The sequence below is a fragment of the Perca flavescens genome, chromosome 6, assembly GCF_004354835.1.
Source record: "Perca flavescens isolate YP-PL-M2 chromosome 6, PFLA_1.0, whole genome shotgun sequence".
Taxonomy (NCBI): Eukaryota; Metazoa; Chordata; class Actinopteri; order Perciformes; family Percidae; genus Perca; species Perca flavescens.
The window spans coordinates 9,209,047-9,236,891 of NC_041336.1; the positions used below are offsets into that span (position 1 = coordinate 9,209,047).

A 27,845-nucleotide genomic window follows, 5' to 3' on the forward strand; every position below is an offset into this window, starting at 1 on the left:
TGGACAGGAATCTATGGTCACACAAGATACAATAATAATAATAATCATAAAAATAGTAACAAGGGTAGGAAAGTAAATCTGTTTCATCAGATTTTGAAATTAAAAAGCCATTGAATTTCTAGCACTGAATATGTATGCATTGAAATTATGTATCAGAATTTTTTGCCTCTGAATTTTACCCTTCAAATTTTCAACTTTATATTTCTAAGTTATAAATTCCGAATCAAAAAATTCCAAACTCAGATTCAAAATACAATATATAAAATTAAACTGATATATTTTCAACTTGCTTAAATTCACCAGGCCAAATTCAGCCACAAAATGTAATTGTAAATGTAATTCACTGTTAACATCCGGTAACCCAAGGAATAGCAATTCATTCTGAAATATTCAGTGCTAGAAATTCAATGACTTTTTTAATTTTAAAATCCAATAAAACAGATTTACTTCAATATAAGGGCACTTTACAAAAATAGCACTAAATAATTTACTAACTTGAGTCAGTGTTGATTGGGGCTGAAGACTACAAGTTTAAAAATGAAAACAATCTGTGGCTATGGCGTTAGAAAGAAGAGAACTTAAACCTCTGTAGCCCTCTCCTCATCTCTTCCAGAGAAATGTACTTTTTTATTTTCCTATCTGCTCTGATCAATAATCATCACCACAGTTTCCCTTTGGACCTGTGGGAGCAGGCCAATGCTAGCAGTGGAGGCATTCCTCATTAAAGTATGGTCCAGGATGTCAGTCAGTTTGGAGACTCACACTTTCAACCTCAATCCAATCAGCCCAGTCACAACGCAACGTTTTTTTCTACTCTCGGCTAAGTGTTAGGCAACTCCAAACCGGTCTTCTATGATTGGTCATCTGCTCCAGTCAGTGTTTTTATTTATTAAGCTACTGTGTTAACATTGTCCCATGTAGCTACATGCTAACAGCAGTAAAAGATGTAATCATGGCTGCCAATGTTGTTAAATTCCCCCCAATTACTCTTGAAACATTTTCGGTTATGTAGTACTTGGTTTAAAATCTTTTATCTGCAATTTTTTATGATAGAAAGTGTTGCTATATTTTTATTAGTGTCCACTGCTAAGATAATAAAAGATAAGATAATAGCCTACTTTATTGTCTTATACACAAGGGTTACAGAAAATTTTCTTTGACATGGCTCCAGTCAAAAAGAGACATTCAAACAGACATATAAGAGTGTGTGTGTTGTCCATGTTTTCATCTTAAACTTTGACCCTCCCACTGTGTTTTCACTTCATCAAAGTTGATCAGAACATTTTCAGTAATATTTTCCTTTGTAATTATGTATGGTTTGCAAAAATGGGAACTGCTGCGTCCGTTTAGATGAGAGAAGTGTATGCGCATTGTGCACACGCTACATTATGGCCAAGCATGCGCCCCTAAAATAGCATCTGAATAACGCGCTACTGACTTTAGACTAGCGCCACTGACTTTAGACCAGGTTTTTCCTGGTCAGTGGCGGAATTGTTTTCTGAAACTGCAAAATAGCACCAGATAACGTTTGCGCCGGAACACGCTTCCTCTTTTTGCTGAACCGCCCCCCGGGAGCGCAAATACATTCCCTATTTTACCGACGTGCGTCTGTGGAGGGAAAAGTCCGCCGTGCGTCGGGTGCAAAATAGGAATGATACATGCGTCGGTGTACAAAGGCAATTGCGCTGAGTGCAAAATAGGGCCCTAAACATGAACAAGAATAAAATTAACATACTTGAAGAGACACAACACTGTTTGCATTAATTAATCGCATTAATCGCATTCCACCATTTCTTAATTTTTTTTTATATGTAGGCCCATTTTTTCCTTGCAAACTTATAATTTCAGTGTGTTCAGACGGCAGGTAAGATCAACTACAGAAAGTCTGCCAACCACTCAGAGTTGTTCAGTTCATCCTAGTTAAATGGTACTGTTTGATCAGTAAATTGTCTCTCTGTGGGAAAGCAATGACCTCTAGGGTATATTTCATGGTGTGTCCTTGATGATTACCTGCAACCTGATGATTACTGGAACCTAAATGAGTAGGAGTAACTCCATGATGTGATGTGATTGGATAGTGTCTGTGATGAATGTGTTCAATATTAACGATTGAATGTAAGGGGTGAATTTACCAAACAGCTTGACCTTAAGGGTTTTTATTACTCCAATGACTGGAAGGGGCTTGCCAATGGTGAAGAAGCTGTTTCTACAACTTGATGCCTGATCAGCACGATACAGTAACTCTGGCTGAGGCAAAGTGTTGAATCATTCTTCCTACCCCCAAACTATTTTACTGTAAACCAACAAATATCAATACCTCTGTTGTCATTTTGGAATCATAACCCAAATATGTAATATGTTCACAAGCTATATATATATTGTTAAAGGTGTTGGGCTGTAGGTAGTTTGGACACCCCCACCATAACACATAATGAAATCATACATTGTCATTTTATACTGAGTGAAAGCATTATTGCATCTGTGAATGTGTTAAACCAAAGTCCTAGTTAAATGGTACTGTGGGATCAGTGAGGAATTAATGAGTGTGTATTACATGAACTTTGGAGTATATTTTGTGGTGTGTCCTTAGATGACCACTGGAACCTAGATGAGTAGGAGTGCATGGGAGAAAATTCTATGATGTGATGTGATTGGATAGTGTCTGTGTTTTATGTAATATTTATTAATAATTGATTAAGGGAGATATTTTAGATAAATAGCTTGGTTTAAAGGATTTTTATCTCCAGAAACAGGAGTTCACTCTGAAGAAGCTGTTGCTACATTTAAACATCAAATCAGCACGATACAGTTTTGAATCAACTGACACCAGGGGTACATCATTCGTTCTAACCAGGAATCAGGGTAAGCATTTCATTTTGCATTTCTCCTATTTTAGTCATTTTATTAATCGAAGTCGAAGCCGGTCTTATAGCCTTACTGCAATATATTCCATTATGTTTTTATATTTGGATTGTAATATGTTTCCCTTTACATAAAGATATTTCCAGCATATTGATTCAGAAAAAGGTAGAAAAAGGTGCATAATAATTCACCAGAATGCAGGAAATGAAGTATTTAATGCTCTAAATTTTCGGGGGGTGGTGGACCCCCAGACCCCTCGCATCAAAAGTCGCCACACAAATCTGGAAAAAACACCTTGGCCTTTTGGTTGCCAGGCCAGTTATGATTCGGCCAAATGTTGGTGTCACCTAACTTACATCTACAAACCGGAAGCTAAAACCAATCGCTGTTTTGCATTGCATTCAGTTTATTGAAATGGGTCCGGGCTAAGCCCCGAACCTCCTCAAGTCTTAGATACGCCCTTGATTTTTTCCTCGTTGACATTGCGAGATAGGGAATGGCCATGCCGGAGGTCTGTGCTCTCCGAGTGCCTTTCTAGTTACTTTAAAGGTTCTGTAGAATATGAGTGGTTAACCATCTTCCCCAAATTTTTTTTTTTTTTGTTTTTTTTCCAGTATAATATTCTGTAGGTATCCAATATTTACAAAAATTTGTATAATTTATTTCTCCTTTCCTCTCGAACGTCCAATAGTTATTCCCTTTCTCCCCATTGTCTTGTTTTATTCCACTGTACATTTTTAAGTACCAGTTAGATGTATTTTATTGGTACCTGATTCATACATTTACACATTTATCAAACATCATTCAACAATTAAGTGTAAAAGTAAACTTTAGGAGCAGCTCAGTATGCTCAGAGCAGGAAGAGCCAATAAGAGACCAGACATTTAACCAACCTCTACCCAATTGTTCATTCATTAAAAAAAATAATGTTATGCAGTTATTCTTCATTCAAGATCATTGCGGCAAAGATCTTGATCTTCCATTTTGTTTTTATTCTTCTTGAAGGACTTAATAATCAACAGTGGAAATGTCATTTGCAGTTTTGCTATTTATGAAAAATTCTCTCTTGTCTGTCTCCACTAGAATAATGAAAAACATTGTGGTTTTTCCTTTGCTGCTCCTCTTGGGGACATGCTCAGCTTACAGTAAGTATAATGTGGGAATATCTGTATTTTAACAATAAAACAGCATCAAAGGTAGTTGCGTACATTGCTCATATGTGGTGATGTCATTATTATAATAATACGCTGAATGAAAGGGGGGGTCAGAAAAGGTGGAGGTATACTGAAATGGCTGTGGTCAATACAATACAAGTCTGTTCTGTAAAGAAAGTTTTCTGGACAGGAATCTATGGTCACACAAGATACAATAATAATAATAATCATAAAAATAGTAACAAGGGTAGGAAAGTAAATCTGTTTCATCAGATTTTGAAATTAAAAAGCCATTGAATTTCTAACACTGAATATGTATGCACTGAAATTATGTATCTGAATTTTTTGCCTCTGAATTTTACCCTTCAAATTTTCAACTTTATATTTCTAAGTTATAAATTCCGAATCAAAAAATTCCAAACTCAGATTCAAAATACAATATATAAAATTAAACTGAACTATTTTCAACTTGCTTAAATTCACCAGGCCAAACTCAGCCACAAAATGTAATTGTAAATGTAATTCACTGTTAACATCCGGTAACCCAAGGAATAGCAATTCATTCTGAAATATTCAGTGCTAGAAATTCAATGACTTTTTTAATTTTAAAATCCAATAAAACAGATTTACTTCAATATAAGGGCACTTTACAAAAATAGCACTAAATAATTTACTAACTTGAGTCAGTGTTGATTGGGGCTGAAGATTACAAGTTTAAAAATGAAAACAATCTGTGGGTATGGCGTTAGAAAGAAGAGAACTTAAACCTCTGTAGCCCTCTCCTCATCTCTGCTTGAGTCTAGTGGCTCAAGGCTTAATTAGCAGACATTAGCCAACATTACGCTGGTAACTAAACCGTGTGTATTTCTTTCACAGAAAATGTGGCCTTGCGTGGCAAAGCAACTCAGTCACTACGTCGGGATGGAGCTTTTGGAGCTGCCTACAATGCTATTGATGGAAACCGTCATTCTGATTTTGGTGCCGGTTCATGCACCCACTCTAAAGCACAGAACAACCCCTGGTGGAGAGTGGACCTGCTGGAGTCCTACGTCGTCACCTCCATCATCATCACCAACAGAGGAGACTGCTGTCCAGAAAGAATCAACGGGGCAGAGATTCGCATTGGCAACTCTTTGCGAGACAATGGTGTCACAAACCCACTGTGAGTGCTTAATAATAGTTATGAGATATAATATTATATATAAAGGGAAAGCTAGAGTAACAGTTGAAACTTCATTTCTTCCAGAGAAATGCACTTTTTTATTTTCCTATCTGCTCTGATCAATAATCATCACCACAGTTTTCCTTTGGACCTGTGGGAGCAGGCCAATGCTAGCAGTGGAGGCATTCCTCATTAAAGTACGGTCCAGGATGTCAGTCAGTTTGGAGACTCACACTTTCAACCTCAATCCAGTCAGCCCAGTCACAACAGACCTGTTTCTTTTAGCACGACACTGTAGTCTGCATCACGGAGAAACCACCAACTTGATCCTGAACATCAATAATGAGCTGCTTTCTCTCTTTTTTTCTCTCCTTTAGGGCTGGTGTAATTATTGCAATCCCTGCAGGGAGTTCACACACTGTGACTTTCACCAATCGTGTGGAGGGACGTTATGTGACCGTGTCTCTACCTGGTTTAGAGAGGGTTCTTTCACTCTGTGAAGTGGAAGTTTTCGGGTACCGTGCCCCAACTGGTGAGAGTTTAAGAAATAACATGTTGTAAGACGTTTTCGTTATGTACACACAACTTCCATAGGAATGAATAAAATGCCATCTTTGAACCCAAGACTGTAAAAAAAAAAAAAAAAAAAATGGACAAAGCTTCCAAAGTGCCTCAAACCTACGTTCTATCTAATTTCCAGTAGGGCTGGACTCTACTAGTTGCAAAAGGAAGTCCGTTGCTATAGAAGTCTATGAGAAAATAACCCCAATTCTCACTTGATTTTTTTCCTCAAAACACATTTTCCTGTCGGGTTTATGGCCCCAATCGCTAGTTTCAAGTCTTATTCAATACATCATAATATTCATTTTGTAAATTATGCTTAGATTTCTTTTTTTTTTTATTGACGATAAAGCAGGAGATGCTTTAAGCTACACGGTGACCTGTCAATCATGTTAGAGGCTTAGCAATGCTAACCATGGCACTGTGTACATTAAAGTGAAAATGTTAAACCTGGTCAAAACATAAATACATGAGGTAAACATATTTCAGAGAAACCCCCGTGAGCTAAAACATTCAGATTTCCAACTGTTCTGAATGCTCCGGTTTCAACAGTTTTTTCTACCCTCGGCTAAGTGTTACACAACTCCAAGCCGGTCTTCTATGATTGGTCATCTGCTCCAGCCAGGCAGGACTGGAGTGTTTTTGTTTATTAAGCTACTGCGGCGTTAACATTGTCCCATGTAGCTACATGCTAACAACAGTAAAAGATGTAATCTTCAATTCAATTCAATTTTATTTATAGTATCAAATCATAACACGAGTTATCTCGAGACACTTAAGAGATAGAGTAGGTCTAGACCACACTCTATAATTTACAAAGCCCCAACAATTACAGTAATCTTGGATGCCAATGTTGTTAAATTCCCCCCAATTACTCCTGAAACATTTTCGGTTATGTAGTATTTGGTTTAAAATCCTTTATCTGCAATTTTTTAGCCTTTTCGCCTTTGATGATAGAATGTGTTGCTATATTTTATTAGTGTCCACTGCTAACAACAGTAGCTGCGTGTTAACACCAGATAGCTGTAATCTTGGCGGAAAATGTCAGTAATTTCTCACCTATTTTGGGTCACATTCCTCCAGGAATATGTCCGGTTGTGTAGTATTTGGTTTAGAAGCCTTTAATGGTGAGTGTTCATAAAAAGTCCTGCTTTATACTCTGTTTATACTCTGTATGAGACTACAGGGTGAATACAGGTGCATCAGCCATGGGCAGTATGAGAAATGTAAAGTGTTTTTTGAACATGAAAGCATGTAAACATTTTCTAGTAGAATTACAAAATACAAATATGAACCTTAAAATGCTATGAAATAGGTCCACTTAACATATCTGTGAACTTATTTGTGGATGTTTTCATCTTAAACTTTGATCCTCCCACTGTGTTTTCACTTCATCAAAGTTGATCAGAACATTTGCTCGCCTAAAAATGTGTTCTTCAGCCTTATGTCAACCAAGTTAGCTGCTAACTTAAGGAAATTTTCTGTACTGCCGTCCATGCAGATGAAAGGCGACAGTTAACCTGCCGGTCAATCTGGATGACTGTTTAGAAGGGTTGAAAATCAGCTAATTTCCCCCTTTAGTGTTTAGCTTAGCGCAGCGCCATTGCAACCATAAACAACACTGGCTTGGCCGCGTCATCCTCCCCAGCTCCACTCAAAATTCAGCAGAACTGTTGCCACAGTAAAACACAAGGCCAGACCAGGCACGTTTATTTGTATAAACAAGCTACAACAAGGTAATTCAAAGTGCTTAGTATTAAAAGTAGTATTGCACTTCCATAGAGTCGGGGTTGGCCAGAGACAGTTTAAACATGGCCTAGATCTGTATCATATAACTGCTATCCTATTCTAAACTGGGTAAAAAAAAAGAAAGAAATTCTAATATTTCCATGATGTAACTCAATAGTATCCCTGACAGCCGGGTAAAGCCCACCTCTCCACGACCAAAGGCTGTGACACATTAAAAAATCTTAATGGAATTAAAAGATTTAAAATTGCAAGAAAACATTTTTTCCCACGAGATATCAGAAGCCATACATGTTGAATCAAACGACAATTTGTTGGGAGTTTGTTGTAATGATAAGCGCAAACAAGTCCAGGTATAAGTTGTGATTTTTATAGTTATTCTTTTCGCAGGAGAAAACCTGGCACTCCAAGGAAAAGCCACACAGTCATCATTACATAGTTTTGGCATTGCGTATAATGCCATTGACGGGAATCAGGCCAGCACGTGGGAGAAGGCTTCCTGCAGTCACACAGACCATGAGGTGAACCCCTGGTGGCGACTGGATCTGATCAAAACCCACAAAGTATTTTCGGTTAGGATAACCAACCGAGATATAAACGAACAATTTATCAATGGAGCTGAGATCCGCGTTGGAGATTCCCTTAACAACAATGGCAACAACAATCCCAGGTAATGTACCGCCTGTTTATAACATCACTAATGTTTAGAAGTCACTAAATTGGAATTTAGATGTCTCTCTCACTCTGTCACTCTGGTGCTTATTATATATTATATACTATATACTTAACTATGTATGTTACAGCCAGACTTGTGTCAAAATTTATATTTGGCAGAGCTTTCTAAATTATCTCAATCCTCATAGTAGCAACATTTCTGTAGTGCAATTTCTTGTTACTTATCTACTGACATACACTGATACAGATACAATGGCAAAAGAAGAAAGTGGACCCTTTGGAATTACATTTTATTCATAATTCGTCCATAAAATTTAGTCTGATCTTAATCTAAGCCACTATTATAGACAAATGCACTAAATGTAAACTAATAACTCAAATATTTGTATATTGGCATATTTATTAAATAATCTCAATATTAAAAATCCAAATAGGAAATAGTCTGCGAAGCCCTTTACAAATGACCTACAAAAAAAGATAAAATAAGACAGATTTTCCCATGAATGAGTTGAAACTGTAGTTAGTGGTTTGTTGTGCCTTGTTCTGTACAAAGCGAAAAAAAATGTAAAATATTGTTTACTGACTCATCTCTTCACAAGCTTTCAGAGTACTTGAGATGAAACAAGATGGCAAAAAAAGGTTTATAAAAGGTAGAAGAGAACCCTTTGGTTACAGTTGAGGACCTGTTGAAATATCTCAGTTACTTGACATCATGATTCAGCAATAACATATACAGTATATAGGGCAAAAATATGTTTATGGAAGGTTCTTAATTAGGATTCTGCGACAAGAACTTAAGAGACATTCTTGTAATATCAATATTTTTCATTATCGAGCCCTTAGGAAAACATCTGCCATCAACAGTCTAACAAAGTGAAGCCTACGTCACTCTCAGCGTATGTTGTTTGTCAAATTAGACTCATGGGTGCAGGGCCGGCCCCAGACTTTTGGGGGCCCTAAGCAGGATTTGGTTTGGGGACTCTCCACATTGTAACGTTTTGCCACTGCACTTGGCACTAAACCAACTTGTGTATTGTAAATATTAGTTTAAGCACTCATAATGTGCACATAAGCATTTAAAGACTAATGTGGGACCAATTAGCAGTAACACTATCTTTAAATAGACCGGCTCTGTTATAAGCTCTATTGTGGGACATTTCAAGCGCTCTTGGGGGCCCTTTGGTAGCCACGGGGCCCTAAGTAGCCGCTTATTTCGCTTATGGGTCGGGCCGGCTCTGCATGGGTGTGGTGAAAATGAGTCGTCTATTTCTTCAGCCAACCTGAGTTAATGGAGGGATTTCTGCTTCTTCTACCAGGTGTGCGGTGATCTCAAGCATCCCGGCAGGTCAAACTGTTGAATTCCAGTGTGTCAACGGGTTTGATGGCCGCTATGTTAACATAGTTATCCCTGAAAGAAAGGAGTGGCTGGTCCTGTGCGAGGTGGAAGTGTATGGCTCGGTCCTGGATTAGCTTTAACATTTACTTCCATTTGCAAGAATATAGCCAATGTTGTTATATGTACTCAAACTAACCAACATAATAGATCCAGCTTTAATGTGATAGTTAATAGATCCAGCTTTAATGTGATAGTTAATAGATTTAGCTTCAATGTGATTGTTCACATGACAAATAACCAATAGGATTGTGTGCAACATGGAGTTAAGTTTTAGACAATAGCAAAATGACGGATAAAATGGGTCTTTGATAGTCTCTGTGTTAACATCAGACTACAACAATCATGTGTGAAACTAGGACACGGTATTGCTCAAAAATGTCCGATACAGATACTGGTACCGAAACCATGAATTCGATACCGGTTCCTGATTGATACTTTTATTGAAACCAATTTTACCGAAATCCATTTACCAGATCTAGGTAAAAGCTGCATGCTTATTGGCTCACAAACGCTGATAAGATCTAAAGTATTGAAATTTCCTAATGAATGACTTTTTTTATACTCAATACTATAGAGGCAATTCGGTAGGTGCCTATATGTATGAAAATGTACCCAGCCCTATGTAAAACAGGCCTATTATATTTAGTACATCGACACAGCTGCCCCCCGCGACCCGACACCGGATAAGCGGACGAAGATGGATGGATGGATGGATGGATGGACACAGCAGCTTAGGTGTGTTTTAGAACTGATCCATGTCCCTGAGCTTGTGATTGTACTGCCACTGCTGCATTGTTGCTGTCATCTTTGCTAAAGTCAAATAAAATCATTAAGCAAGCTTTGCATAATGGTCTGGATCATAACTAACTCGATTCAACTTAAACACTACTAAATAATATGGAGTTAAAGAATACACTGTTTTCATGCAGTACCGATTAGTACATTTACGGGCCTGAACTCTTTACAGAATTTAAAACTTGAACGGCTTGTTTTTGCCACAACTTCCAACACGACGACATTCATTTAAGCTGACCATGTTTCTGGACTTGTTTCTCTGCTGTCCACTAGAACAAGTTCATCTACTTGCTGTAGTTGGCACAGAAAATATTAGAGTGGTTCTTTTCAGGTGCAGGACTCTCATCTCCAAGACTCAAACTTACTGACTATAAATAAATAAATAAATAAATAATAACTGGGGTTATTGTGTTCATTTTGCTTTGTAGTAAACACTTTTGATAAAACAATATCAGCAATGGATTTCTTTTGCACTTTTTGCATGAAATATCTGTGACACTATACAGTCATGTGAAACAATTAGGACAGCCATGCTAAAGTTGACTAAAAAAAAAGGAATAAAAAAAAAAAACTTTTTTGGATCAATTTTTGGAAATTGATCTTGAAAATTAAAAGAAATGAGGAAAAATCCAACCTTTAAGGACACCAATTTTGTTTGTGAATGAATAATGTATCGTAAATAAATAAATGTTCTTCCTTAAAATACAGGGGGCATAAGTAAGTACACCACTGTGTTAAATTCCCATAGAGGCAGGCAGATTTTTATTTTTAAAGGCCAGTTATTTCATGGATCCAGGATACTATGCATCCTGATAAAGTTCCCTTGGCCTAGCCCCACATCATCACATACCCTTCACCATATCTACAGATTGGCATGGTTTGATTTCAGTTAGCCTAATAGCTGGTTTGATTTGCATTGAGAGATGATCTTATGGAAAGTACCCTAATTTTTTCACGACTGTGTATTATATATATATATATATATATATATATATATATATATATATATATATATATATATATATATATATATATATATATATATATATATAAATAAAATGTAATAAACAAAAATATTCCTGAATAGGCTAAAATTAAGAAGGAAAATAACTGATTTCTATTTTTTAAACATTTATTTAGGACAAAAAAAAAAAACAATGGTGCTAATGGTAAATATTTTATTCTTTTTAAAATACAGACAAAATAGACATTAGAAAAGACACCTGAAACACATTTACGTTTGCGACAGGAACAAACTACTTATGTCAAAGTGTTTTGGGAAGGGCGGCTACAGTCCTTAAAAAACTAGAAGATCACTTCTACACCGTGAAACTTCAGTCTTCGTACAAGTAAGACATAAACCAACAGCTCGGACAATCAGAACGACAAAATGTCCCAGATTAAATGTGTGATTTGTTCAAGCGCTCGCTCCGGCACATTTAATCTCACCGCAGAAGGACCGTTATCTCATTCTGGCGCCCAATCAACAAAATCACCTGCACCACGGTGTGTTGTGTACCAAAATTATTTTAACCCGTTACAAGTTCATACACAAAGAATACATTAAAGCGGAGAGAAGCTTGCAGCCTTTTCAGAAACGAAAAACCCATTAGGGAATATTTGAGAAGTAGTAATCGATAATTGTGAAGGACATCCCATCATGTTGGAGGAGTAAACATGAACAGAACAGTTCTGTGGGGCGTTGGCTTAAACTCACGCTCTTGCAGGAGGAAAAGGGATCAGAAAGAGAAAACATTTGTTTCTCCTGTTGCTACCCCTCCAACGTGGCGACTTCTCCGTCTTAATAAGAACAGTTCAACATTTTGAGAAATACAATAACTAGCCTTCTTCCCAAAAATGAAATTAGGAGATTGATAAAGCTCTCCTAAACAGACCTGATATTGATCTCCTCATCTAACCAAAAGATCAGCCAAAAAGCAAATAGGTCTATTAGGTGAAATATTGAACGGTCATTAAGGCGCCCTGAAGAAGGAACCAACGACTGCTACCATTTACATAAAATCCACTGCTACAAAAAGTTTGGATTGGCGGTCACAGAACTCACAAATGTAAGGTTCTTAATTACTAAAAAACATTTTTTTTTTTTTTTATGTGCTACAGTCCCCCGAATCTGCAGCTTCAATATCAACACTTCCTTTGGCAATAAACAGTAATTCAAGAAACAAAAATAACCTTTTGAAGGCCGAACATTGGTATTGTACAAAACAACTGTTTGGGTATTTACATAAAAGTTGGAACAGGGCACAGTTAAGAAAATTCTTTGCCAGTTTGTGACTAAATTAAGAATGAAAGGTCTTCTACGGTGTGAAATTCTGAATTCCAATGAATTCCGTCTGGGCTGACTGATATGTAGTACAAATGTTTTTAAAAGCTCTCAAACACAAGAACAGAATGTTCCCCTGCGAGTCCAAAGACTCTTAAAACACTGTTGGCTTCTACAGAAAACGTCTCTGAACTTTGCATAAAAAAATACTCACAGAAATAAATTATAAAAATCGTGTACTACTGAAAAACTTTTTTTTCGGAGATCAACACTGCGCATAACAATACAGGAAGTCAGCTTTTGTCAAGTTTGCAAAAGGGTATTGCTTCACAGTATGTGGACATCGTCGACTGGTCCAGACAAAATGTACTTCTTCAGCACGAGTCAAAGAAAAATGAATTTTACACAGTTAGAAACAATACTGATGTATGAACAGCTTCTCTTTGAAGACAATGTTTCTTAAACTAAAGATTCTATACAACAGAACCAATGCAACAGACTGAAGAGCTACGACCCCTTTTAGCTTTAACTTGGGCACCAACGGGCGTAATGGGGAAACTCACTGCATGACAACGATGCAGCATTAAGGATGATTGGCAAAATGTGGGGAACAGGGAGTTCCTAGAAGTCACGAGAACAGTGAACGCACCGAGTGTGGAGAGACTCCGACGGTTTAGGCTTGTCCAACCGAATAGTGCCCGAGCCCCTCGCTCAGAGAATCAGAGCACCACAAAAAAGGGGAACTGTGGGGGTTTGGGTTAAAAAAAAAAAAAACAGCAATGGCAGTGACTCATCAAAATGCAAAAAAAACCAGTTGGCCCCACGGTGTTATCTGAGGTCGTTGGTAGCTTTGGGGACTTTTAAAACTTTGTAAATGTCATTGGAAAAGACCGTGGCAAAGTGGGGACGGGAGCTCTTGGACATGTGGGTGCAAAACGGAGTTTTACCAACATTTTGGGGATCCTCAACGTCCCAGATCTCTGGCATGCTGCACCCAGGCCTGGGCGAAGAGAGAGAGGGAAGAAACAAGATAGAGAGAAGAAGACAGAAAGAAGAAAACAAGGTTAGCATTTTAACGGAATAAAAACGTATAGTTTATGCTTTCTTAGTTATTCTCCCTTGATAAAATAAAAATAAAATACCCTAAATCAAAAATCTGAAATATAAGGAGATGATTCTCACGGGGTAGGGAGAAAGGTGTTTGATCATCATTGTTTGCATATTGTTTATTTATTTAGATTCATTCGTAGCTTCCCCTTAATTTTTTTCACTTATTTATTCACATTCTTTAGAATTTCTGAATGAAGTTTAATTTTTTATACTAAAATATATCATTATGTATTTTGGGTAAACATAAATAAATATGCAAGGATTATATAAAGATTTATAATACACAATTGATAAGAGTATATGAGAAATAAATTGTATGTTGTAAGAGAATTGGTAAGCAAAGTTAAATATTGGAAGAGTTTAAAAAAAGAAAAGAAAAATGTATGACGGAGAAAGTTCGTTAACTTATTTAAAAAGTTTTATGGAGAAGGGGTGGGACTATAGAGTATATACTTCTTCCCACTCCTTTTTCAGACGTGAAAATAAATTTAAAAAAAAAGTGTTTTGTTGAGATGTATCTAAGGTATGTATATTTTTATTTTCTGAAATGACCTGATTTTCTGTTTTCTTTTACATGTTTGAAACAAATTTCAGAGAAAGAAACGTGGTCCTGGGGTAACAATGTGCCCCCTTTCTGTGAGGTACCTGGTTCGCCTTGTGCACCAGGAATCCTCCAGGACGAAGAAGTCCACTCCCAGCTTCATCAGGTTCCCCCGGACTGTTTCACCAGTCATGCGGCTGTACATGGAGTAGACCAACTTGGTTCTCTCCCTGCGTGGAACGCAATACAGTATAAATATGTAAATCAATAAAAATGTTGTATTAGGCAAGGCAAAGCAGCTTTATTTGTATAGACACATTTCAGCAACAGGGCAATTCAAAGTGCTTTACATAAAACATGAAAGAGCAGTTAAAAAAAAAAAACCATTAAAAAAATGAAAACATTCAAGAGGAGTTAAACAATAAAATAATGGAAAAAAAACAAAAAGAGGCAGGACCATATTTTTTTACCATCTCATCCACCACGGGCCCCGCAGGAACTTGTGACTTTGTAACCTTGTTACCCATAACAAGAGGAAGTACTTCTCTTTACTTACAATATAGCCGTCGCTATGAGGCTTAGTTTAATCAAACTTTGCTAAATCCTAAACATATTGACATCGATTTTAATCATAAAATCTATGTCACACTCGCGTTGGAGAAATTCTTAGAAATAGGTCAGTTATCTGTTCAAAAATACCACTAGATAAAAGACGAGAATAAAATCGACAGTGCAGTTTAAGAAATTAACAATTATTTAAAGAAAGGCAGCATCAAAAAGAAAGGTCTTCAGCCTTCATTTGAAAGAACAGAGTTGCGGCGGATCTGCAGTTTTCTGGGAGTTTGTTCCAGATATGTGGAGCATAAAAACTGACCCAGTTCGGACTCTGGGGACAGCAAGCAGACCTGTCCCAGACCACCTGAGAGGTCTGGGTGGTTCATAGTGTAGTTAGGAAGCAAAGGCCTTAGCTTGTCTCTCCTCTTTCATTAAATAAATCAACAGTTGCAAGTTGTTATGAGCTATAAGCATAAGGTGGAACACAACTAGAGTCACATTTAATGCAGCAGTTAAGTTATGGGAATGAGGACTGAATCGACTACAAAGTTCTCTGTTTCACAGTGCAGAACTTTGAACCTGCAAATATTTGGATGACCTCCACGCTGCTGGTCCTGCAGAATCAGCCAGCATAGGATTTTCCCGTTGTTCAGACATTATTTTGAATGTTTTAGGCATGAATGTTAAATGCTTTTGATGTTTGAATTTTAATCTTACTATCTTATTAAGTGAAGCATTGTAACAAGCTTGTGATCACTTTCTCCTGTAATTTGTTAACTGGATGGGAAGATGATGTTGACATATCCTGCTGTATATGTTTTGCTTTAGCTAAGAAAAGATTGAGTGATACATGTAGGAAAGGGAGACAAGATTTACATAAAGAAAGATTGGTAACACTTTATTTATATCCATCCTCTAATCTACATAAGAGTTACATGACACGGTCATGACACATGGACCCTAACTCTAACCCCAACCATAACTTGTCATGACAAAAAACGAATGAAATTTACTAAAAGAAGCGTTATGTCATAAACGTTTATGACTTGTTTATAATGTTTATGACACATTCATGACAGTGTCATGTCACTCTTATGTAGATACCTTCAAGTAAAGTGTAACCGAAAGATTTTACACACATTTTACATTAAATTCAAAACTGCCCCGAGCCACATATGGATGCTTTGTTGAACAACTCATTTTGGTTTCTGATCTGAGCAGAGGAGCACTTAGTGCTGCTGAGAGTCCCACTGACCTCAGACCAGAGTCTTCGTAGTGGGGGTGGTTGACGATGGGCCGGCCTGTGGAAAGCTTCACGCTGGCCATGGTGGGCATGGCCCCAGCAAACACAGAATCTGCATCAATCGCACACAAAACCAAAAACAAATGAGACTACAAAGAGATGATGGAACAGGAAAGTTGTAGAGTGGATACAACTACACTTCCACTGCTTTTATTCTTTTTCATAAGTATCTAGGTATAGAATGTACTTAGAAAAAAACCTTATACTATAGACTGAATCCCCTTGACGTCACACTAAAACTAAAAATCACTTCCAGGCATTATTAAAAGTATCAATGTTCACATTAAGAATTGACCCCAAAACAGAAACATTAATGTTCTTTTTATTTAACATGAACACACAGTGTGCAGCTCTACAGACTCTACAGTCAGTGAGTTCTGAGTGACATTTCATTCAGATATCATGAGGTGACCGAGGGACCTCTTTGAAAATGGCCATGCCAGATACGATATTATTGCGATTTTAAACATACTGCAATATCCTGTGATATATTGCAAATTGTTACCTTTTTTCCAATTTCACATTATGTCCCCAAAAAGAAACTTTGTCAACATCTGTTTTATCTAAAAAAAAAAAAAAGGTTCATTTCTCAGTTTGTTCATCTCACTTCAATTGTATTGCTGCAAAATGGGATTGTCAAGCAGACAAACTGACCAACACATATATAATAATAGACTGATACTCTGTGTCTGTGTTTCGATACAGTATTGCCACGGAAAATATCGCGATACTATGCTGGATCGATTTTTTTCTCCCACCCCTAGTTGGTACCAATGGATTCCTTAGGGTCTTTTAGTTTCATACGATACAGACAGAGATCGATTCTGGATTTATTTGAAATCGATGTTGGACCATTCAAATGAAAATCAATTTAAATTGGAAAATCTAAATTTCTTTTTAACCCAGGTCTATATTTTACTGTAGTCATGGAAGCAGGCGACTTCACTCACCAGGCTGGGTGTTTTCCTGGATCCAGTCCAGCAGCTCCTCCTGCGGCAGGTTGCTGAACTCTCCGATGATCCCCCACTGGGCCTGCAGGTTGGCCACTCCCTGTACGGCCATGATGGCCATGACGGCAAACACTGCAACTTGGGGTTTATATCTCTCCCCGATCCAGCCAAACAACTGACATCACCACCGGGGAGCATTATTGAAGGACAGAATGTGTGCTCAACAAACTGCACCATTAACATAAAATTTAAGTGGAGAAGAAACTTAATAGATGTGTGTTTCGGTACATATATATTTTATATTTCACATAGTTCATGTGTTTATTTTGTTGAGGGATGGGTGAGCAACCTTTGGAGAGTCTTGTATGAGTGAATGTTTTGTTTGTATGAGTTATGTATTATATATTTTTGCACTTACTATTATTGTAAAGTAAGTTGTTGTTTTTTATTGTTGTTGTTTTTTTGTGTTTTTTTTTTTTGTTTGACTGCCGCTGTAAGGTCAACGTCAATTTCTGTACTTGAACTAGAGGACCCCCTCGAAGACGAGATGGTTCATCTCAAGGGGTTATTCCTCTTCAATAAATAAATGTCAAATAATAATAGTTTGACATTAAGAAAACAAAAAACTTATTTTTTTAAATGTAGTACATTGTAATTTTTAATCACAGACAGACCTATTCTATAATAGGTCTCTAATACCAACCCAATTAATGCTAAATAGTAACATGTATGTATGTATGTATGTTATTTGTTTCTGTATTTATTGTTCTTTTATTTTATATTATTGGTTTTAAGTATGCACCTTCAACCATGACAAATTCCTAGTAAGTGCTACATCCCTAAATCTCTTTCTGAGTCTGACCTGTTTGGAGCAGATGAGCGAGGCCATGATGCACATGTGGGGCGTCAGGAAGAGCTTGAGACGCATGATGAGGACGGCCAGGACAGAAAATGCCACCAGCTGCAGGCTGTGGTACACCAGCTGCAGAGGAACACACACACACACACACGCGCACACGCACACACACACACACACACACACACACACACACACACACACACACACACACACACACACACACACACACACACACACACACACACACACACACACACACACACACACACACACACACACACACACATCGGAATCTAATCTCCTCAGCAGCCGAGGCAGTTAAACACAGACAAACACAAAACTCAGAACAGGTCGTTTCAACCAAAACACAACTGGCTTCACATTTCTGGAGTATTAAAAACAGCTTTAGTTAGATTTCACATTGCTGCAATATGATATTACAAAGTACATTTTACATGAGTATTTATGCTGCCATAATACAGAATAATGTGTTTGTCTTTATCGCTATAGTTGTGTCTCTGTGTGTGCTTACGTGTTGTTGATGTGTTCTAATGTGTGTCCTAATGTACTTTGACCGGTGTCCACTGTGTATGATACTTGTGTTATGTTTTTCTCATGCCATCAACCTGCCAGTAGTCATGATCTGGAATAGTGGTTGTGACATTTTACTCGTCTATGTCTTTCTTGTTTTATGTGTATTTGTTGTATTGTTGTAGCGTATCGTTTTAAGCCATCAACCTGCTAGGGACTGCAGATGAAAATTAGCCTGTATGGCTAAATCTGGCACATTTACATGTTGGGACTCTGTACTCATGTTGATTAATGTGCGTTGTCCCTTTTAAATAAATAAATCTAAAAAATAAAATTCATGACATGCAGGGCTCCAGACTAAGACTAGGCTCCTTTTTTTTTTGGGTACAGCATAATACCAATGACCTTGCATGCTGATACATAGTTGTCCTAATTTGCATTCCCTAGTTTTGCCTTGATGTAAAGACTGACAGTGACTCGAGAGTTGATATTAGCGGACAGTTTACAGGCGGCCGCCGTCTCGGGAGCTACTGTCTTTCTAAACTGTCTGTACACTTACAATGTTCTCAATGCTTCGTTTAACATTTAGGGACCCTCATTACGCTACCGTTGACGTGTGGTAATATTTTGAGCCTTTTTAGTGGTATAATTAGCGATTTGCTTTTACTTTCCCTGTGCCCCGAATACTAGCGTTGTAAGCTAATCAGCGGTCCGCGCTAGCTTGTTTCAAGCTACGAACACATTCGATTAGCATGAAAACATATCCCAGAGAGCGATCAAGGGGGTACGCATCTGTTATTAACCCATAGGTCCGTTTTGCGCCGGAATTGTCCTTTAAGGCAGTGGAGGCACTACGAATGAACGGAAGCGTAGGTTGGTGAATTGCGTCCCAATTCATTTGTATGAATTTTGTGCTCTAAATTTCTTAAAAAGTGACAGCCAGTTGCAGCCCTGCTGTCAGTGAAGCCATGATCTCTTCAGAGGCAGCTATCCTCCAATTAAAATGGACCTCAAAAAAAGCTTAATTTGCTGTATAATGACATTTTCATGATGCTTTGATCGTGAGAACACCCTCGGGGCTCTGCACGGTTACTCATTGATCCATACAGAAACGTTAAAGCAATTATCTGGGACACTCTGGAAACTTCCAAACACTGTGGCTGGTGGATGAACATCTGAACGTTTCCCTGCCCTGGGAGGGATATTACAGAAAAATGACATGCAGCCGCTGAGAGAGAGTTGACAATAGGCAGCACGGGGAGACTTCTGAGTAGAAGGGAAGCTGCCTTTCATTTCTTAGTAATGAGAAAAGGGATGAAAACCACTTAGGGACATAGTCACTGAGCAGATGTTACTGCGCTGGAGGAATATAATCAAATAAAACAGATTTAGAAAAATGGAACAACGCTGCAAAAAAATAAATAAAAAAGAGCCCACGAGTTCACATTGAGGTTTTATCAAGATAACGCTTGTGCGTATGCTTAATATTAATAAAGGATGTGGAAAAGTATTTTGTCTCACCTCTCCTCTTGCAGCTATTTCAGACCTGCAACACAGAACAGACAGAAATACATGAACTCAGATGCCCACTTGGGACAAAATATCTATATTAAAAGCTTTTATAAAACACATTTAAAAAAAGAATTGCTATTTCCCCTATTATAATCTGTTAGTAATTGATAGAGTCAACTGTAAATATAGTTAAAATGAGCAACATGGCCAGGGAGGAGGCCTCAGGACACTCACCCTGCAGCTTCATCAACATCATCAGGCTTGACAGACGCCTTCCCTCCGTCCCTCAGGAACCGCACTATATCCTGGACCGTCTGAAAAGGACAAATGGTTAGAATGAAATGCAAAAGGAGATTCCTTCAAATGTCATGTTTTCACACAAAAAAAAGAGTTCACCGTAGGAGAAGATCTTCCTAACAGCTTGCTCATGTACTGCATACCATGCTTTGTCAAATCGACTTAAGTATTCTTGGCTTAGCGTGGGCAAGGCGTAATGAGATTAGACTACATAAAGAGCAGCTCTTTAAATATCTTTTTTCTCTGAAGCCAAAAAAAAATGTTTCATGCTTCAGGAATCCAGAATAAATCTCGCTGTTCTTCCTTTCTCAAAGCTTATAACTTTACACATGTAAATGTCAACTACGCACAAACAACAGTCAGAGTTTTCCCCCCCACAACCCGCAGGCGTAGGGAGGCGACCCTCTCGTCCACCGGGGTAAACTCCAACACAGCGGCGCTCAGCCGGGGGCTTGTGAGTATCCCCACACCCGCCCGGCGCCTCACACCCTGGGCAACTCCGGAGAAGAAAAGAGTCCAACCCCTATCCAGGAGTATGGTTCCAGAACCAAGACTGTGCGTGAGGTAAGCCCCACCAGATCTAACCGGTAGCGCTCCACCTCCCGCACCAGTTCGGCTCCTTCCCCACAGAGAGGTGACGTTCCACGTCCCCAGAGCCAGCGTCTGCTGCCGGGTCTGGTCCGTCGAGGCCCCTGACCTTCACTGCCACCCATGTGGCATCGCACCCGACCCCAACGGTTCCTCCCACAGGTGGTGGGCCCATGGGATGGAGAGGGAGTTGCCACGTAGCTTGTTCGGGCTGTGCCCGGCGGGCTCCGTGGCAAACCCGGCCACCAGGCGCTTCGCCGGCGAGCCCACCGTCTGGGCCTGGCTCCAGGCGGGGCCCCGGCTTCCTCCGGGCAGGGTCACTCCATCTCTGCTTAGCTTTTTCATTGGGGTTTTTGAACCATTCTTTGTCTGGCCCCTCACCTGAGACCACTTTGCCTTGGGAGACCCTACCAGGAGCACAAAGCTCCAGACAACACAGCCCTCAGGTTCACAGAGACACACAAACCTCTCCACCACGATAAGGTGATGGTTCATGCAGAGCAAATAAGACCACTGCAATTTCCTGAAAGCGAAAGAGTATATAACTTGAATATATAAAAAGCAGCAAGCAGTTTTCCTCCGGGGTAATTAAGTAATCAGAGCAGATCAACTCCCAGTTTTGTCTTCCTGCCAGCGGCTCACTGCATGTTTGACTGCCTGCTGTACTGGTCTGAAAGGCGTGGGAGGCTTCATACAGCAGGCCTGACACTTTTTCACATCTGTACAATTTCTCTAACTACAGCCAACACTCCTAAGACTCCTCATTTCCCAAGGATGGTGCAAACGAAGACAGGTGTTATGCATATATAGGATTCTTATGTTATGTGCTGCATTTTACTACAAGATGCAGGGCTGCAACTAATGCTTTTTTTCATTGTCGTATCTGTTGATAGTTTTTTTTTTTCAATTTCTCGATTAGTTGTTTGGTCTATAAAGCCCGAGACACACCAAGCCGATAATCGGCCGTCGGACAGTCTGGCGAGGTCAGTGACTTGAGTCGGTTGGGTGTGTTCCGTGCCGACGTCCGTTGGAGGGGCTGTCGGCCTTCATTTTGGCCCCGATTTGACACGTAGAATCGAAAGGCGGGCAGTCCAGACTCCGTGACCAATCTGATTGGTGGTATGAGCGCGGCGAACAGCCTCTTAATATCTGACGAAAATCTTTCAAACTGACCTTTGTCGATCTGAAATCAAGACAGATTCAGCAACTGCACGGCCTATTTCTCGCTTAAAATGTTTTCAGACACACGTTTCGGTGAACTATCCTCGTAAAATATGAGATCGTATTCTGAAGGAGCCGCCATTAATGCCAGGTTGGCATTTTTTTTTATTTTGATGTATGTGGGCACGCATCTTAATCACTGAGGTGTTACTGAGTCAGGGTTTTTGTGATTCGAGCCCTTTTATGACTGTTTTTGCAGCTTGTGATGACGTGACAGTGTATTGTTGTCGTGAGATGTGGTTCTGGAAAAAGCTAGGAAGAAGACCTTAGTTTATCTAAGCTAATGAATCTACTGATTGGGATTTAACCAAAGACAGATCTACACTATCTTTAGGGTCCTCTTTTTGTTTTGCAGCCGACTTTGTGTAGTTAAGCTTTTCTTTTTAGGGTGTGTGTGTGTGTGTGTGTGTGTGTGTGTGTGTGTGTGTGTGTGTGTGTGTGTGTGTGTGTGTGTGGGGGCGTTCTGCTACTTTGAAAACAAATCAAAGTGTTTGTCTGAATAGCTCCACGAAAACCTACCCTCCAAGCGATGACAGCAACCACCAGCATGTTGATGGGCAGCAGCAACGTTCTGAGGTAACGTATAGGGGTCTGAGGGGGAGAGAGACAGAGGCACAGTCAGGTACGACATCTAATATTGTTCACTGTACTCTAACCAGCTATATGCACGGTCCAGACATGCAAACACAAACGTGAAATGTTGCTTGGCTGTGTATTGATGCTTGCGTGGCTTCTTATACTGAATGGGGATACTGTTGATGTGTAACTGTTAATGTCCTGCTGCTTCCTGTAGCTCTGCATGGCTTACTGAGAAAACTTATTTGTTGCTCTAGCTGTCTGTGTGGTGTCTTGTTGACTTCTGTTTGTATAGTTTAACCTGTACTAATGTCTTGCGGTTTCGTGTTCCTCTGGTCTAAAATCATCTGGCCAAAGGACTACAGCCGGCCGGCTAACACTGGCACATTTACAGAAATGTTAATTAATGTGTGTTGTCCTTTATAAAATAAAGAAAGAAATCAGGCGGCTGTGTAGCACAGAATCAACTCAAAATAAGCTGCCAGGTTCTGCTGTTAGGTTTCTATTCCCCCATTAAATTCAGAGCACAGATCTGCCTCCCTCCTGCTGTGAGAAAATACCAGCCACTTTGATACAAAACAGCAGGCTTTATTTTTTTTTTTTTCCTGATTAAAAGAAATGGGTTTCAAACCAAACCACCTGAGACTTGTATTTTTATCAGTGAAAGCTTCAAGCATGAAAAATAGGAACTCTGATCGAGGGCCAGATTTTGATATAAACAGACCTTACCTCCAACTCCATGAAGTCAAATTCTGCAGCACACGTGTACATCAGAGTGTGGAAGTCCTTGTAGCTCGTGAACTTAGACTTGATCAGTGCACTGATGTGAGCCTGGAAAAAGACAAAAAATAAATAAAAATAAAAAAACATTACAAAACATGTTTTTCTATACATTTTGCATTTTTTAACAATGATCTCTTTCCTGACTTTTAAATGCTTGTTAATTGTTCAGTGTGACCTTTTCTGATGGTGGCATTTAACAATATAACAGTTAAATAGGCCGTTAGCTTCACAAAGCAATCTCAACATTGGCAGCTAAGTTTTCACTTGAGGGTTGTGTTAGATAAATTATGATTTGCATTCCACTGTCTTCATTAATATTAAAACTGTTTGCATAAGAATATCATATTATACTGGTTGCTCTCCCACAAGACAATATGGAGCCATTGGCTATCTTGTCTGGGGCCTGAGGACAGAACATGTGTCTCTCTAACCAGATAAAGGAGACGTCATCGACGCTGACCAGATAGAGGAGACAACGACATCTAAGCTGACCAGATAACAACTGACGACATCAACTTTGTATTATGATTACATTTCGGTCATAAATATGCTGATGTAGGGGGCTTCCCGTTACTCACTTTCTGTACTTATGTTGCAAGTGCTGTAAACTGACTCTACTTGCAAGTAAAAACTAACATTATTACATCTTCAGTGGTTTCTGTCTATTCTTGAAAATGTAATTATTATAACAGGTTGACTACACAATATGACTTGAATATCATTTCTTTAATAACAAATGCAGTGTGTATTGCTAAACATTATATGAACCGATCCACATTTAAAAACATATCTGTGCAACAATTAAAACTTTTCGATATGTGGACACAAACATTCTTTTTCTATGTTCCTTTCTTTTTCTAGGAACCCTTCATAGTCATTACTTTGATTTTAAAACGTACAATATGTAACTTTCTGCCCCTAGGGGTCTCTCAACCAAAACAATGGATGGTAAAACTGGACTTTTGATGACGTTGTGAAGTTGCGTGGAATTATGGGAGTTTTTAGTGTTAAACACCTTCGCTGCCGGTTGTTCACGGACGAGTTTAACCATTCAAGTTTATTCACGTTACGTTTATTTATGTTATTCTAATAAAATAGCTGCAGTTTCCCCCAACATAATTACGTTTTTCTTGATTAGATTTTTATTTGTAGCTGATCAGTTAGCTAGTGAGCCGGCAAGCTAACAGTAGCCAGCAGCTAAAACACAAAATATTTCACATATCAATGTCACCTTTTGGAAGGTTTCAACACCGGGGCGGACGGGGTTTGTTGTAACGCTAGCTAGCTACTAAACGAGGCTGAGAGACGGGTGTGGGTGGAGATTGTCGGGGAAATCTCCGCGATAGCGAGCCAGGACGGTCGATGCCTGTTGTGCAGCAGCAGAACATCTCCCAGCTGCCCGGAATTATCTCCCCTTCTCTTTTCAGTAATCTTAACTTTTCGTTTTGCTGCTTAACCCCTACCTTTTGTCGGGTTAATTTAGCTAACCATTAAGACAGCTAAATGCGAAGGGGGGAGAAATTCGGCACATACACCGGTAGCGCTACGGAGATGTAGCTAGCTACCGCTATGGATGTTGCCGCTGTTGTGACTCGGTGCTGGGTCTGATATAGTCTGTTTCCCGACGTTTAATTAAACTGCCGTTAGCGTCGTAAGCACCAGGCACTGGAGATAAGTTTTGGCCGGTGGTTTCTGTAATGGAAGTAGCTGGCTGATAGCTGACTGGGGGCTAACGGTAACTAGCTAGCTATATGTCCCGGGGCTGTTGTCAGCTGTCATCCCGACTGAGTCTCTCTGCGCCGGGGGAGTGAGGCAGACAGACCGGGGTGTGCTACTTTGGCTAAATTAGCATTAGATTAATCGTCTATCTATACAGCTAACGTTAACGTTACTAGTGAAGTTATTTGTGGGTTAGCTCAGTCCTGTTAGCTGTGGTCGAAACAGTCATACTAAAAATAACTATTAGCGTATTGAACGATGTTGTAACCTCATAATGTTACCCACAAAGCTTTAGCATCAACGTTAGCACATTGTAGTAATGTCAAGCTGGTATCGATATTGAACTTTCAAAATAGATAAGGTCTCTGTTGTATTAATGTGATAAAAAGTGGGATGTAATTAATCACAAAATGATGCTGTATGGCAAAAAAAAAGCAGTATTACAGTTACAAGTATTTTTTTTCTGTGACATTGTATGATTTACAATTACTCCTGAACGTATCATCTTGGTGCCAGTGTTCTGACGGAAGTTAGAGTAACTGGAGGGTGAAAGGTTATATGAAGCCACTGACGGGCGACTAGAGGAAACGTGCCGTGTCTGAAAATAAAATAACAGATTTCTCTGGGTTTGACATTTGGTGGAAACATTTAGGATAGTGTAAGAACACAACTCATAAAAATATATAACATAGGTATGGTCATTTTTAGACATTTTAAAGCAGAAATGTTACATATTGCACCTTTAAGTCAAACATATTATTCAGGAATATAATCTACTTCAAACTGAATATTAGCAGTTTTTCCAGATACATATAGTAAGGTTTCTGCAGCTTACATCATCAGAGGCACAGAGGACTGTAGACAGCATGTATTTGAGCAGAACGGTGGAGCCAACCCAAGCCAAACCCTGCGTGAGCTGAGGAGGGAGAAGAGATGCACACTGTCAGGCTGACATGTGTACAGACACACACAGACACACAGACACACACAAACACCTTCAAGGCACTGTAGAGTTGGGAGAAAGCCAGGTAGGCCGTTGTTGACTGGACACAGTGGCCAGAAAATCCAGCCAGTTCCAATCTTTTACCTCTTTTAACAACAAACTAACTGACCCAAAACTAAGGCTGCATAATCGACAACATGTTTTTTTTCTGGAGATGATAGTTTCAAATACTGCATATAAACATGTAATATGAGCCACATTTGGTTATTTCTGCCATAAGAAAGTGGCAAAAATGATGCGTATCCCCTCTAAACACAAGAAGGAGAAGTCATTTCTACATACCCACATGACGATGCCAGGTTTAAAGACTTGAGCAAATCGATCCCTTAATGCAATGATTGCCTGGAGAGAGAAAAAAATACCAAACAGAACTCAAAACCACGAAAGAAATCATCCATAGTTATCCAAAATGATAAAATACAAACCTATTATCTCAACAATGGTTTTGTATTTTCATTTCCACTTTCCTCTGCAATATCATTTACTCAAACACATGTGTTTGTTATTTAAGACCAGCTGGATACATTAATCAAATTGAAGTTATCTAGACTGACGCGATAAATCTCGGAACGTCAACAGCTGTACAAGCAGTACATTGGACTCTAAAAGGTCCAACTCACCCAGATGGAGACTAGCGAGGAGGCGTAGAAGGACGTGAGCAGCATGGAGTTTCCAAACATCAAGACGAAGCAGACGCCGAGAGTGATCTGCAGGATGAGAACAGGTAGGAGAGGAACGGTCACCTGCTTGATGTGCGCGATCTGTCGCTGTGATTAGACAGAACGCCAAACATGCGAGTCTGGCTGGATGACACAGTACAGTGTGGTGCCATCCCAACTTCTGAAGTTCCCATCTTCCTGAAGGTGTATTTGTTTTTTTATTCTTTATTGATCCCCAGTGGGGAATTTTTTATTTTTTTTTTAATCATGGTGGAGGCATTAAGTTTAGCAGAACCTTAAAAGCTTTAGTGTGTAACTTTTTGATATTAATGAACGTCCGTTACATTCAAGCCGTTGCCAAATGAGATGCTACAAAGCTAATTAAGACTATCAGCTCCACACAACTCTCTGTATTTCTCACTATGGTTATGTTCAGAAACTGGAGGCATCCAGTGACTTTCCTGCGCAGAAACTCGAGTGAAGACAATTACCTCTTCTGAAGAGTCCGTCATGTTTTTTTAATCCTCCGTGTCCTCCTCGGCTACTAGCAACTGCGTGGATGAGGGGTGGTGCGCGATCACGGAAGACTTGGGTCATGTGGACGTGCCGACAGTTTTGTTGTCATCACTTAGAATTCCTCATGGGGGAGACAGAAACTACGCACTGTAGCTTTAAGGTAAACAAAGATATTGCGGGCAGCCAAATATCTCAGCACAGACAAAATGTTTTAGGTGTTCACTTTCTCTATGGCCACGGCATCACACAGCTGCTACGTCTCCCATCATCTATTGAGGCACAAAGTTGAAAAACCCCTCTCCCTGGAAAGGTTATGAGGTTACGCATGTTGGACACTGACCTGGATGACACCTGGATACCATTGGCTCAACTTACTTAGCATGAGTTTTATAAGATGGAAAGTCCACCACACCAGTGGCCTCAATAAAACACTCCATATTCACAACAACATATCTGCCTCTCGTTAGCAGGAGGCTGGTCTGGGATA

The 27,845-nt window shown here is 39.2% G+C and overlaps 2 protein-coding genes across 2 annotated transcripts in view; one reads left to right on the plus strand and one right to left on the minus strand.

The window, feature by feature from the left end:
* The first annotated feature begins 2,782 nt into the window (after window positions 1-2,782).
* On the plus strand, window positions 2,783-10,208 carry LOC114556931 (fucolectin-7). Its single transcript, XM_028580075.1, has 6 exons — window positions 2,783-2,862; window positions 3,946-4,007; window positions 4,893-5,178; window positions 5,556-5,710; window positions 7,876-8,155; window positions 9,477-10,208. The coding sequence occupies exons 2-6, from the start codon at window positions 3,950-3,952 to the stop codon at window positions 9,628-9,630; spliced, it is 933 nt and encodes a 310-aa protein (XP_028435876.1). The 5' UTR covers window positions 2,783-2,862; window positions 3,946-3,949; the 3' UTR covers window positions 9,631-10,208.
* A 1,307-nt stretch (window positions 10,209-11,515) lies between these two features.
* The window catches only part of dpy19l1l (dpy-19-like 1, like (H. sapiens)), a 32,148-nt gene continuing 15,818 nt past the window's right edge, over window positions 11,516-27,845 (minus strand). The window contains exons 11-22 of the mRNA XM_028580741.1: window positions 26,804-26,890; window positions 26,466-26,525; window positions 26,016-26,096; window positions 23,408-23,509; window positions 22,622-22,693; window positions 20,231-20,310; window positions 20,006-20,030; window positions 17,957-18,076; window positions 17,095-17,269; window positions 16,097-16,196; window positions 14,391-14,516; window positions 11,516-13,635 (exon numbers count right to left, since the gene is read on the minus strand). Coding sequence (XP_028436542.1) covers window positions 13,464-13,635; window positions 14,391-14,516; window positions 16,097-16,196; window positions 17,095-17,269; window positions 17,957-18,076; window positions 20,006-20,030; window positions 20,231-20,310; window positions 22,622-22,693; window positions 23,408-23,509; window positions 26,016-26,096; window positions 26,466-26,525; window positions 26,804-26,890 — 1,200 coding nt within the window. The 3' untranslated portion in view covers window positions 11,516-13,463. The remainder of the gene's footprint in view (window positions 13,636-14,390; window positions 14,517-16,096; window positions 16,197-17,094; window positions 17,270-17,956; window positions 18,077-20,005; window positions 20,031-20,230; window positions 20,311-22,621; window positions 22,694-23,407; window positions 23,510-26,015; window positions 26,097-26,465; window positions 26,526-26,803; window positions 26,891-27,845) is intronic.

Bases quoted from the DNA above. Each gene is read 5' to 3' on its own strand.
- LOC114556931 (XM_028580075.1), top strand. From the start codon at position 3,950: ATGAAAAACATTGTGGTTTTTCCTTTGCTGCTCCTCTTGGGGACATGC. The intron at 5,711-7,875 runs GTGAGAGTTTAA...TTCTTTTCGCAG, and splicing joins CGGGTACCGTGCCCCAACTG to GAGAAAACCTGGCACTCCAA. The intron at 8,156-9,476 runs GTAATGTACCGC...TTCTTCTACCAG, and splicing joins AATGGCAACAACAATCCCAG to GTGTGCGGTGATCTCAAGCA.